Source organism: Glandiceps talaboti, chromosome 21 (assembly GCF_964340395.1).
Source record: "Glandiceps talaboti chromosome 21, keGlaTala1.1, whole genome shotgun sequence".
Lineage (NCBI taxonomy): Eukaryota > Metazoa > Hemichordata > Enteropneusta > Spengelidae > Glandiceps > Glandiceps talaboti.
The window spans coordinates 10,388,885-10,402,808 of record NC_135569.1 but is presented as its reverse complement, the minus strand read 5'-3'; the positions used below and the strand labels follow the sequence as shown (position 1 = coordinate 10,402,808).

General features: G+C 36.9%; 1 protein-coding gene across 1 annotated transcript in view; it reads left to right on the top strand.

Annotated features, from left to right (window-relative positions):
- The window catches only part of LOC144451189 (intermembrane lipid transfer protein VPS13D-like), an 86,498-nt gene that overhangs the window by 50,415 nt on the left and 22,159 nt on the right, over positions 1 to 13,924 (top strand). Inside the window, exons 38-51 of the mRNA XM_078141988.1 lie at positions 2,855 to 3,011; positions 3,531 to 3,739; positions 4,170 to 4,369; positions 4,931 to 5,001; positions 5,584 to 5,785; positions 6,306 to 6,441; positions 6,573 to 6,710; positions 9,405 to 9,561; positions 9,937 to 10,150; positions 10,470 to 10,692; positions 11,057 to 11,239; positions 11,839 to 12,005; positions 12,665 to 12,793; positions 13,489 to 13,633. Coding sequence (XP_077998114.1) covers positions 2,855 to 3,011; positions 3,531 to 3,739; positions 4,170 to 4,369; positions 4,931 to 5,001; positions 5,584 to 5,785; positions 6,306 to 6,441; positions 6,573 to 6,710; positions 9,405 to 9,561; positions 9,937 to 10,150; positions 10,470 to 10,692; positions 11,057 to 11,239; positions 11,839 to 12,005; positions 12,665 to 12,793; positions 13,489 to 13,633 — 2,331 coding nt within the window. The remainder of the gene's footprint in view (positions 1 to 2,854; positions 3,012 to 3,530; positions 3,740 to 4,169; positions 4,370 to 4,930; positions 5,002 to 5,583; positions 5,786 to 6,305; positions 6,442 to 6,572; positions 6,711 to 9,404; positions 9,562 to 9,936; positions 10,151 to 10,469; positions 10,693 to 11,056; positions 11,240 to 11,838; positions 12,006 to 12,664; positions 12,794 to 13,488; positions 13,634 to 13,924) is intronic.

Sequence of the window (13,924 nt, the reverse complement as noted above, 5' to 3'; positions counted from 1 at the left end):
TATACATTTATTGCCTGACTCAGTGACTGTGAGGATGCTAGTAATTCCTACCAGTATTACCCAGAGGAATGTTATGTAGCATCTATTTCCTGAGGCTAAAACCAAGTGAAATAGTTGCTACATACCAGCTGGCAAGGTGTAATATGACATCTACTAGTGCCCACATAACAACTAATAAAAGCCAGACAATAAATGTTTAGTAACCCATCATGTTCTAAGGCACATATTCTTTCCTGTACTGTATGGCTAGTGCCCTAGGGAAAATAGAACATGACTAGTGCAAAGTCTGCAAATTGAGGTCACTATGGATCACTAGTCCATACCATGTGACATGATCTAAGCCAATCACTGAAGGCTATATGGAAATGAGGTGTTATACTATTTATTAATAATGTCTTAGGATGTATACTGAGTGGATGTATGAGTATGAGTATCAAGTTTATCACTTGTATTCAACTTACTGAATGAGAAGTTTACTTAACCATTTCTTATAATAGGGAACTTGCAATCCAGACTGAGCATGCTCAGATGCAAAGGACTATGGGAGTATCGTAATACCTAATCTGGAGCTACCAATAAAAAAAACCTCCCAGAATTGTCAGGGTAACTATGAATTGATCATTCGTGGTTGCAAACAATGTAACAGTATTGTTTACAATACCAATTCGTTAGTATTTATTACCACATTTCCCATGATGCAACATTCAACATAGCGGGTTTGCAAGTTCCCTATTGACTGAACTCAAACTGGGTATTAGGATATATATATTGAACTCATAAACAATCAGTAGACGTAATTTATGATACGTATCAAAAATGTTCAGGAACTCCCTACTATGCTATATCAACAGTTCTAACAATGACAGAACACAAATTGTAATGTCATAGAAGGTATGCATTGACATTAACATTATACTAGGATAGTTTATTCAAAGTTTTTTGTAAGTATAAAATTTCACTTGAGTAAAAAAAGTTTACAAACTCATCTTGTGCCACTTTTAATTCATCTTTGATAAGTTTGTACAAACTTTAAGTGACCAAATAAAGTGTGGTCTCATTTAGAACATATCTGGCTCCTAGTATGCAGACAGGGAAAAGGACAAATGATCACTTTTGTTCTTGCGATTTTCCAGATTTCTAATATTATTTTCTCTATATTTCAAATAAATTTTTCAAATATTGTTTCCTCTCGCTTTGTTTTTACTATTTTCTACTGTTATCACTGTCTTATCAGAGTTTATCAACTTTGCATTAATTAGTAGATTGCTAATCCTAGAACAAACTCACAGGCTAATTGCCCAATTAACACATTGCGTAGTGAGTGTAAATATCTAGTGATCTGACTAATGGCAGTACACTTGTACTGCCATTAGAAATCTGGAAAATCGCGAGAGAACAAAATTGATTATTCGTCCTTTTCCCTCTGGTACGTTTTCATTTCAATATTAGTATCATGTGAATTATGTCAATAATCAACATTGAGCTTAAACTTTTGAAACACTACATACAGCTGCCAATAAGCCGTTTTTCATCTACACCAGATCTCATGAGATCCCACGTGAGCCATTGTATCCATAGCAACCACGTGAGGGTGGTCAAGCTGTAAGTGTCAAATGCTTAGCAACACTATTGTACTCAACATCATCACATGGCCACAGGCGAAAGCTTGACCTCGAACACTGACATGTTTGACAACCGTTGTTGCTGGGCATATTTGCATATCTCAGATCTGCAGGGAGATGTAAAATCCCTAAACTGAAGCTTTCTTCCACACCTGTGGACTTGTTCACCAGTTGGTCACATGATGCAGTAGGAATCATGTAGTGTTTCAAAAGGTTTAAGTTCTATGTTGATACTCTAGTAACCTACACAGATGAGCTTGCATGAATATGCTAATTATTAAAATCAAATATTTCTTATAATTTGTAAATTCATAAAATGTCATAATGTCCCACTTAGAATCAGACATTTTTAACAATGGTACTTTCAAAATATAATAAAATCGCATTAGAATTCTCTCAGTCAACCGGACAAAAATGTACCACCTAGGTGAGTCGTAAAAATAACAAATGAATCAATTTTTTTGGTTGACTCCATGACTTCCTCTCCATGCACTACACATTACTATAGGCACATGCATGAGAATAAGTTGATTTTCTTATTGTATTTTGACCCCCTAGCATGACGTAAAAAGCTACAGGGTCTGAGAATATGATTATGAAAATCTGTTATCAAGTCAATGCCAAGGACAATATTGAAAAGCACTTTCAACATAGGCAAATAATCATTCACAAAATTATTTTGCCAAGTTTCTTTGGTGTGTATTGCATCAGTAGTTTCAATTTCAATGTTGAAACTGCCAAATGTCTTGTATTTCTACAACATACTACCAAACTAGAAAGACTAGAGAGGCTCTATTAGGCATCATGATGTTTTTTTTAATTTCATCTAACACAATTTTTTTTTGCCTGAATTATACAAACAAAATACACACACTGATACATGTAGCATAAACGCACAAGAAATGTTACATTTTATCTCACTGTGAATAGAAATAAACAATTTTGTGTTTGAATCGCCGTTTCATGGACAGTGATGTTGATTTGTGTTCACAGTGAGATAACCTGTTGTATTTTATATGTTTGCTTGCTATCAATCTATCAGTGTCTGTATTTGGTTTTATCTAATTTGTAACGAAAGACGTTGTGTAACACATAAAAAACATTGTGCTGCCTAATTGAAATGCCATCAGTCAGGTTTGGTAGTAATATTAATATTCATATTTTCAAATTGTTATATTAAAAATATCTTTTATATTCACTTTGTTTCTATCTTTTGTTTTTATCCATCACAGGTTCAGATAATGCAGGCCCTTAACATCAGGTTATCATACCACGATATCAAATTATTTATGGCAATATTAAACTCTTTGCCAAAACAAGCAACTCAGGCAGTCAGTCAAGATGCGTTACATAGACCATCTTCTCCATTGCCACCCTCAGGAATAGATGGTAAGTTACAACTACATTCAACCAAGCATCCCATTTAGCCTGTTTCAAGCTGTGCAAAAAACTACCTACATGTCCTAGCAGTGAGTTTCTCTTTTTTGAAAGATTAATCTGTCACTCTCTGGTGTTTAATTGTAAACAAATTGTTGACAATTAAGGACAAGGCAAGCTAGTCTACTACACGTACATCATATTACATTACACACACACGCACGCACGCACGCACGCACACACACACACACACACACACACACACACACACACACATGCACACTAGCACCCCAGCAGGAGATTTAGCTAGATTTTTGATAGACTGTATGTTAGAAAGAGATCGTAGTGGAAGAAGACTACACATATAGTAACCAGACTAACAAGTACCTGGGTAGAGATTTGTTTGAATTGAAGAAGTGTACATGTAAGAGTACAAACCAGAGGCAGTTGTATGTAAAATATTTTACAATGTACAGTGATAAACTCTTAAGATGTATTTAGCACAAAGATATCTATGTTGTCCTCTTTCAGAATCTCTCATTTCAAAACTAGAAGACCTTGGTTTTCGTCGAGCAGACTGTATCCAGGCATTGGAGATATGCAGTGATCGTATTGAAGTTGCTGCTACATGGCTACTAGAAAACGCTACTCCTGTTGTTCCTGTGAAAATGAAGTCACAGAAATCTATTGAAGAGGATGATGAGAGTCAAAAAGGTGGATTTGTCCTCTCAGGGGTTGAGGTAAGACAAAAAGTTTTGATGCTCAAAGAAATTCGCTTTGACTCTATTCTTGCAATAGTACTAGCATACTGAGTTGTGTTAGCGCCCTCATGCAGGCAAGGACCCAATTCTTTTGTTTGAACAAGCTTTGATGAGTACTGTACTTTGCAAATCCCAGTCTTCCAGGCATTTGCTTGAAAGGATTTATTTTTTGAAGTCCATATTTTAGGGCCTCAATGAAAAGAAGCTGACCATTCAGCGACGCACATTGTTTGTGATGCATGTTAAGTTTTACCATGAATAAAGATATGGTAAATAACAATAACAATAACAATCCTGAACTATTCACTGTATATCTTTTTACATGTAGTTTAGAATAGATGTATCCGTGAACTTGACAATTTGCGATGTTCTAAGATATTTATTGATCAGTTCATGTTTTCACCCTCAGATACGAGCCAACAATGTGTGTATATGTTTGATTGATGACTGCAAGGATTGTGATGTGCCATTAGCTGAACTATCACTTGTCAATCCATACTTCTTACAAAAGTTACACGGTGAAAAAGAAGGCAACGCACACTTTAGTTTATCTGGTGATTATTACAATCGGCACCTGTCAGGATGGGAACCATTTCTGGAAACTTGGCGGTAAGTGTCAACAATTGTCTGTCATTCCCCATTCCCTCCCAGTATCTACATTTCCCCTACTGTCCTTTTTCGTCTGTATGTTACTCCATCCAAATATCTTAATTCCCACCCCTTCCTACCTCCAGAACCATATAAGTGTCATCCATTATCTATCATTCCCACCCAGTATTTATCCCTCCCCCCTCCCTACCCCCAGCCCAAATAACTATGGAAGTGCCCCTTTATATGTTACACCCTCCAAATATCTTGGTTGCCCCCTCCCATCTCGAGACTGATGGAAGTGTAATTGCCAGGTTCCCTCAAAATAGTTCTTATTCATACAGAAAGTCTTGATGATGGTCACTTTAAACAAGTCCTGAATGATGTGTTTTCTTCAGTAACCAAAGAGGCCAGTGTTAGTGTACAGGAGCTCACGCTGTGCTAAGTTCACCACTAGAGGGTGACCCAAAGTGTTAGTGTACATGTACCTTTTGCATACTATTAGCTGTGTGAGTAACATATTTACCATATTGCTATCTTTGGATTATTGTCAATTAATATTACACTTATTTTGATTGGCAGATGTCGAGTCACATGGAAACATCAACAACCAATCAGCACAAACCCTGGTAGACAAATTGTTGAAGTCAAAAGTAAGTTAAGAATGTAGCATATTATCGGAAAATGTGGTCTTTTGGCATATTTATAGCATGTCATTGTACAAACAGTTTTCTATTATTTTTTAACATAAATCATATCAGGAACATTATGATAAAAAATAGTTATAGTGGCCATATGGATGAGAATTTGGTGTTTATTTTGAATTTTTAGTTCAGGGAAAGTAAACAACTGAATTGGATTACTAACACTTGGTACAGCATGTTGGAAGTACAGACTTGTATTACATGTCATCATTTGATATGGCCACTTTACATAACAGTTCACATTCACAAACAAATTTCCACTCCCCCTGACACTTCATGTACACATAAAGAGGCCATAAAACTGTTCTTATCAAACCCTGAAATCTTATACCAGTCTGTGTACTTCCAACATACTGAGCCAAGTGTTATTAATCAAATTCATTTGTTTACTTTCCCTGTATGTAACATGTTCCGTTGTCCACTGTCTGATGTCAACAGTTGTACATTTTAACCTTAGTTTGTAAATCGTTTGATCAACCAAACTGGTGAACATTTTTTGTCAGTAAAATCGTTGTTGTTTTTCTCATATAGCAAAGTCACGTTTGGATTTGAATTTGACGTCATCACTAATGAAACTGTACAGTAACACCAAGAAGAATTGGACAGAAGATTACTACAACAAGCACAGTTTATCTTCAGATCTAAAGAGAAGACAACCATTTGTACCATATGCACTAAGAAACCACACTGGATGTAGACTGGAATTTGCTACTAGAACAAGTGTGTCTACAGGGTAAGTACATACATACATACATACATACATACATACATACATACATACATACATACATACATACATACATACATACATACATACATACATACATACATACATACATACATACATACATACATACATACATACATACATACATACATACATACATACATACATACATACATACATACACACACACACACACACACACACACACACACACACACACACACACACACACACACACACACACTGAGCTGACAAATATACCATATTTGGACATTATTAAACACTAACTTTAAGAGGGGACTGTCAAATTGGTTAGAATTTTGTGATTGGTGAACACAAACATGATGTTAATGATTGTGTGGGTGGCTGTGGATGAATTTTAAATTGCATCTCATGCATCTCTTGACTTCTAGAGTAACGACTTTGACTATACTGTGAGTGGAGGTGTAAATGGTAATGATACATGTACAGTATAGGAACTAGACTATTGAAAACCATACCTAATAACTATTCTATATATTTACAGTGTTACTGGCAACAGAGCTGCTAGTGTGGTACAACCTACCAGTGATAACCAGCAGAAGATCAGTGAATGGAAAGAGGTAGAACCAGGAGAAGAAATCCCATTTGTATTTGAAAGCAGAGGAAAATTAAGACACAGGGTATGTGACAGTTGTGTACCTTGATGATAGTTGTGTGTTTGTAACAGGCTCCGTTTTTCCACGGTCTGGTGTCAGCAGTTGTATTTGAAAAAAGAAAATGACAAGATATTTTTTGTTTGTTTTTTTCCCAGAGTACCCATGAATTGAAAGTTCATCAGATTGTGGTTAGAGTGGATGGTTGGCAAGCAACATCAGCAGTATCTGTTGATAAAGTGGGTACTGTCTTTAGACCAGTCAGAGCTAAGCCACAGGCTAAGACATCAACCATGGTGAGTTTTGATGGTTAAGAAGCCTGATAGGGCTGAACAACACAACGTATCTTACAGTCTAGAAAATAATTATATCTCAATTCTACTCTATCGCCCAGAAAAACTTGTAAATATTCACGTATTCCTCGCACAATTCCAGAATGGAATCTCTTACCATTATCCATTCAACAAGCAAAGACAATAGACAGTTTCAAATCTGCCCTCTCCAGCATTGATATCACCGATCTCATAGATCGTGCTCAGCAGAACACGGGTGAGATCTAAAGGACGCCACCAACGTTACACCTGTGTGATGATAATCCTTTCGGATGTTTACACAGTATAGAAGTAGAAGTATTGTAGTAATACTATTAGTTCAATTAACTGCTAAGTTAGGTTAATAACAGGAGGTCTTAAAATATCTGTCTTGTTTTCAATCTCAGTCTAAGGTTCAATCCATTGTATTGCAAGATTGTCTATAAAAATAGTGTTTCTAGGTAGGTCAACTTCACTCAGTGTGCCCATAGACCCTACACCAACAGGATACGCAACTGCGGCATTTCCTTAGTACCGAACTGTGTTGGAATAAATTAATTTTGATTAATCCGCTTATTATAGCGGTAATGTACACTTCCTGTCCACGGGGTAAAAACCTGGCGACGCCAGTGAAATCGCACGTACAATCTCGCAAAAGGCGAGAAGAGATTATGCGCGGTTATGCTAATTTATGTTAATGACCACAACAACTCATGGCGTCTTCCAGTGAGGAACGTGACTTTTCTGGTGTCTTCGACAACGATTTTGATTTTAGTCAGATGACGAAGACTGGGGTTCTGTAGACGTTGCAGAAAAAGACGATGAAGAAAAGGTCCCGAAAAGAACCAAACGACGCGATGATGCGCTATATCATGAAGCCATACAAAATACTAGTATTGTAAATGTTACCATGCAATTATGGTGAAAAATGTGTAATTTTCAGATCAAGACAAGCAAACAGATAGTGGCCGATTACATGCGACAATCGCAATAAAGATCGGAAGTTTGGTACCAAACTACAAAATCAGCTGTTTATCGTGCGACTGTTGAATGAGACATTTTTATATCACTGGTCTCTTGAATTTACATATTCAAGTACAATTTTTGTGAAGCACTTAGTGAATCAAAATTACAGTCTATGAATTTCATACATTACTAAAATGCGGTGTATTTTTAGGCAATTCTAATAGCCCTACGCACCACATCAGCAGACGTACTACGCCCAAGAACATAAAATAGACGTACTGCTCAACTCAAAGAAGAAAAAATGGGTTACAAATAAACTAAAAGAGCACAGTCAGAAAAGGTAATATGGGCATTACAATCTCTCGAGTCAAATTTGGAGTATTTCTCATTTTCTCCATTGGTTCGGTCATGGTTCAACTGAGAACGGTGTAAAGTTTCAATTCCACACAGACAATCGACTAGCAACCACAAATTTGAAGTGTAGTACTCAGCAAATCGTTTTGAAGACTTTTTTTTGACGAATACATCGTTTTCTGTGAATATACCAACAGCGACAATAGAGGAAAATGGCGACCCACGCATATGATGTTTACGTTTATTTTCGACGTAGTTACGAAAGCATGCCACATGCTAATCATTGAAAAACAGCCTAGATCACTAAAACGTGATACAAAGCATCAATAAATACACTCAAAATGTCAGGAATCATTTTTGACTGAGAGAAATCGGGTAACAATCATGACGAATAAAAACTCTACGCAAAGCGTACGGCAACGATAGCAAACAATAGTCAGCTGACGCAATCAATTCTTCTTTCATGTCATAGAACAACAAAATATACACGACAAAGATGATGTATGCATTTGCCTAAAATACTATATATCTTGTTGGGGTCTTCAACCAGTTGAAAACTTCGAAATGGTCGGAACATTTAGTGAAAACTACGCAAATAGCGAGCAACAGTCAGAGTCACAGTGAGTGTAAACAACTCTGATAGCGGACAGGAAATGTTAGTTTATCTTAATTTATCCAAACACACATCGTACTATAAACATTCAAACATCCTTTGATGTTTGCCGCAGTTGCGTATCCTGTTGGTGTAGGGTCTATGGTGTGCCATTGTATTTTATGACCTCCTGTTATCAGATAGCACACTTGGTGTTGATTGTTTGAATTGAACTTTCCAAAGAATGTAATTGTTTATGTACAGGAGTCTTATCAATTGAGTTTATCTTGAATATCACAGTTGTGTCTATTCATTTCACACTGGTCATTTGAATTTCATTGTATACATTGAGTGCCAGATTGTGGTTTGTGTCTAATAGCAAATGTGCTTCCGAATCAGTGGGAATGTAGAATACTCTAGTAGGTATATTTAGAAGTGCAGCAAAAAATAACCTCAAAAAAACCCGCGCGAATTCAGATTAAAGAATTATATAATTTTGCAAACAATCATATCATGTCCAAGTCTTGGTTACCCAGACTCTCATTGTTCAGGGCTACACCCACCTAGCTAGGCAGATGTAGCCCCAATGATGCACCCTGGGTAACTGAGACTAATCATGTCCAAGTCTCAGTTACCCAGACTCTCATTGCTAAGGGCTACACCCACCTAGCTAGGCAGGTGTAGCCCCACTGATGAAGCCTGGGTAACTGAGACTAATCATGTCCTTCTTGATTCAATGTTAACCCTGTTGAATGATATAATTACAGTACTCAGAGAAACCACCAGCCAGGGTTGTGTTTGATATCACCTTAGAAGGCAGTGCCAGGAAAGTAGTCACAGTAAGATCATCACTAATGGTTGTCAGTCGTGTCAGTGTACCCATGGAACTCAGACTGGTACACCCCTCCAGTAACCTGTCTTCAGGTATGAGTAGAAAGAGTAGATCAAGATTGCAGTATATTACATTAGGCCTATAAAACAAATTTGTTTGGTTCCGGTTACCTGACCCATACTAGTTTTTCATGCCGACCCTAAACTTTTTTTTATACATTCAAGAAAAAATAATAAAATTGCAAAAATTGTTAGCAACATGTCACAACAATAGTTTTAGTTTGTGTCTATCTTAGTAAACCAAGACCTCAGTTGCCAGAGTAGTATATCAACCTGTCGCAACAATAGTTTTAGTTTGTGTCTATCTTAAGTTAGTAAACCGAAGACTCGATTACCAGTCTGCGTAATAATAATTTAAACCTGATATTAAATTCCAGTTCATGATAATCTATACTTTAATTATTACAGAAAGGATCAACTTACCGGTACTAGAACCTCATGCAACGCTGGCAGTTCCAATGGATTTGACATTCTGGAACCTTTATGTGAGACCCGGACAAAACTGGGGTGTTGAGTATCCAGAAAACCCGATACACTGGAGGACTGTAGTCAAACCTGGTGATTCTGCAAGTAAGATTGTGGAATGCTTAAGACCTTCCAGTGAGAAAGGTGGAAACTTTAGGTAAATTTTAGACTAACAATGCTTCTTTTTTTTACAACAGTGAATTTTCTTTCTTATAAAGTCCAGGAACTATCTCTGTACATCCAAGTATTAATCTAATTTAGTTATTTAGTTTGTAACAAGCTCTTCTTGTCAATGCTTGTGTGTCACTGGTTGTACATCAATTAGTTGTGTTGTCAGAATTAGTCTATACGGTGTAAAATACAAAAAAAAGGAATGTATGAAATTCACACAAACACAATACTTTAATTTCTTCATGAGAAATCTTTGTATTCTATTACAAATTATGCATTGCTATGAGACCTGTTTTCTCTCCTAGGTTATGCGTTAACACGAGACGTGATGGCTTTCCAGCAGATTACCCAACAGCACGTGGTACCGACAGTCCACGTATTGACTCCGCCCAGCAACCAGGTCATACAATAACTCTGTTACCACCTGTAACACTGACAAATCTACTACCGTATGAGTTGAGGTATTATGTCAAAGGCTTTGATATCAAAGGTCGTATTAGACCTGGAAAAGATGAACCTGTGTACCAGGTAGGAATATCCATCTTCTTGTATATTTCATATGCTGTCATATATTGCAGCTAAATCACTCGGCCTTCTTCAGCTCATATTTAGATACGATTCCCAATATTTTTCTTCGTTCAGCCATGGAAATTACAAATGACCTAAGGGGCCTTGTCACTACTAGTCACCAGACGAGTAGTGACAGACCCTGAGATCATGAGTATTTTCAAATGAAGAAAAATATTGGGGAATAAAATAACCTTACCTCTTTTCCACTATTATGCCTAACAACAAGACCACATCATCATAGGAGAAAATTAAATTTTAACTTCAACAGTTGTGCTACAATGCCATTGGCGCTTTTATTTACTTTAATATTGCCCATTTTCAGGTGGATTTAAGTCAGCCAACAGAGTTTGGTTTCCTGCTAGAGAACTACTCCAAATGCCGTGAGCTTGTAATCCCAGAAAACTTCTACAGAGATTACAAAGTCCAGATACGTGTTGAAGACAGTCAGAAAAGACAGCTATATCTGAATATTAACATTGAACCTAGGGCTGGTAAATCACTCAAGGTATGTGTGCTTTAGGTCATTACTTTTGTGGGGGGTTTATAGCTAATGTTGGCTTGGTGTTTCACTCATTGGACATTATGTTTTTGACACAAAGATAGACATATTTCAACTCTAGACTAACAATAACACAGAGATACAATAAGCACAACAGGATCCTTTGCCCAATCACATTGAACACTGATAAGCATTGCTATTCTTTCACAGTGCAGTAAAAACAGGCTTCTAATGAAAACATTACACATGGGCTTGATGATTTTAATGGCTGCAAATGTTTACTTTCTGACTGATAATCAACATATCAACTTGACTCTTCTACATCCCCACTGTGCCATGGGCACCTATGTTATTATTTCTTTTGAATTAGAAGTTGTCTGAGGGTGTGTTTTAAATGTCATGTTACATTCATGAGTGAAACACCAAGCCTACATCATTTTAGCTGTATCGTGGTTTTGTTGAATCAGATTTATTTCCTAAATATGTGCCTTTAGTTACAGTGGCACAAGCTGAATTGCTGGAATTTCGTTTTCATCCTACATTGAACTATTGATCTCGTCCCTTACACATTGTGAAATAATCTATTCTGTATGTTTTGTTCTCAGATATCAGTATCAGCCCCATACTGGTTAATTAACAAATCAGGTCTACCATTAATCTTCAAACAAGACAGTACAAAGATAGAAGCTGCTGGTCAGTCGGAAGAATATGAAATGGCTAGAAGTCTAGCTCCATTCTTGTTTTCCTACGCTGATAAAGAATGTCCATATCTGTAAGTCAGTTTGGATGTTACTAGTATTTGTATGGTACTATGACAGAACCCCATGATGTGCTATTGCAAGTGTGGTGTGCATATTCAGGTTATTTGTAATGTTCTCTGTGGCCATACTTTCCACAAGCATAGTGAGTGAAAGTGCAACAGAAAACACTGCAAGCACAACTCATGATAGCCATGAGTACCCACTTGGAACTCACACAGAATGGGGTTCTGTTATTATTGCATATGTTTATCTAAAACAGCAAATATCCATAAAAATCATACTGTGCAATCACACTCTTCCATGTACAATGAATGATTGTGCAGTCATTTGCATATCATTTGCATACAGTAATGTTTTTGGTATTGCACTGCAGTGCAAATACCACTAGTATGCGTGCTGACTGATGTAAGAAATCTCTAGGTAAAAATGCCCTGTTTTGTGATATCATGCAGACATGATGATTGGGCTTTCACTTTTATGACATTTTGAATTACAAATTTAGAATACATTTTTCTGTTCAAAACTTTAAGTCGTACCCTGGTTACCATAGTACCCAGGTATTCTTCTGTTCAAAAATGCAGATATAAAGTTTCCTTGCAATTTTCTTTTCACTTGTTTCTGCCCAGGTGTATAATATGTCTATATGCTAATTTCATTTGTCTTTGACCAGGTGTGCAATGCGTCTTGGTAAAGGCGTGCATGAGAATGGCTATGCTAGTTTCTGTGCCAGGTTTTCATTGGAGGGAGGTACAAGTGTACGGTCATTACACATACAACAAGGCGGCGGTCGTCCTGACTGGTAAGTGCAAATGGAAATATCTTTGAAATAACCACAACTATAAACATAAATGAAATACCATTGTAGAACCGTATGCCTAACTCTTAGAATGCCAAACTCGTGTATACACTACCATGGCAGTGAGGACCCTAGTGCCATGCAAGTGTTTTCACTTAGCCTATCTAAACACACCATAATTTTTAACCCATAGAATGCCAGACTACATTGTAGTGTACACACTACCATATCAGTGAGGACCCTGGTGTCATGCAAGACCCTGGTGCCATGCAAGTCTTTTCATTATCACAACATACTGCAGCTAATAAACCTTAGAAGGCAATGCTAGTGTACACACTACCATGGTAGTGAGGACCCTGGTGCCATGCAAGTCTTTTCACTTAGCCTATCTAAACACACCATAACTTTTAACCCATAAACCCATAGAATGCCAGACTACATTGTAGTGTACACACTACCATATCAGTGAGGACCCTGGTGTCATGCAAGTCTTTTCACTATCTCAACACTCTGTAACTATAAACTTTACAAACCTGTGTTTGCATATGTTTTACCAAACAAAGTATCTATATGGTAATATGAATGCAGAGTCCAAAAATATTCATACTTGCTTTAATTTGTAGCTCTTGTTTACTAAAGCTAGTAAAAATTCTGGTTAGACTTTGATATTTCTAAAACAAGTATTTGTTGGTTTGCAGGGTATACAATATTGGATTTGATATCAGGAAAGGTCTTGGTAGATACTGTGATACACAAATAGTTACATTTGTGCCAAGATATCAGCTGGACAACAGAAGTCGTTTCAAATTAGCCTTTGCTCAAAGACACTTGGTTGTAGGAACGGTAAGTATATATGACTAAGTAAAGTAACAATACATTCTTGTACAACACAACCAAGGGTTTGTATACACTTGGTTGTAGGAACGGTAAGTATATATGACTAAGAAAAGTAATAAATACATTCTTGTACAACACGACCAAGGGTTTGTATTACTTACAAGTAACGTTTCACCTGTTCAGGTCGACAGGCTTTGTCAAACTGTCCGTTTGCTGGCTTTATTATTTGCTGGTTTGACGAAGCTTGTCTTGTGACTTGTAGTGACAAGTCCCCTTAGGTCATTCATATTTTCCTTG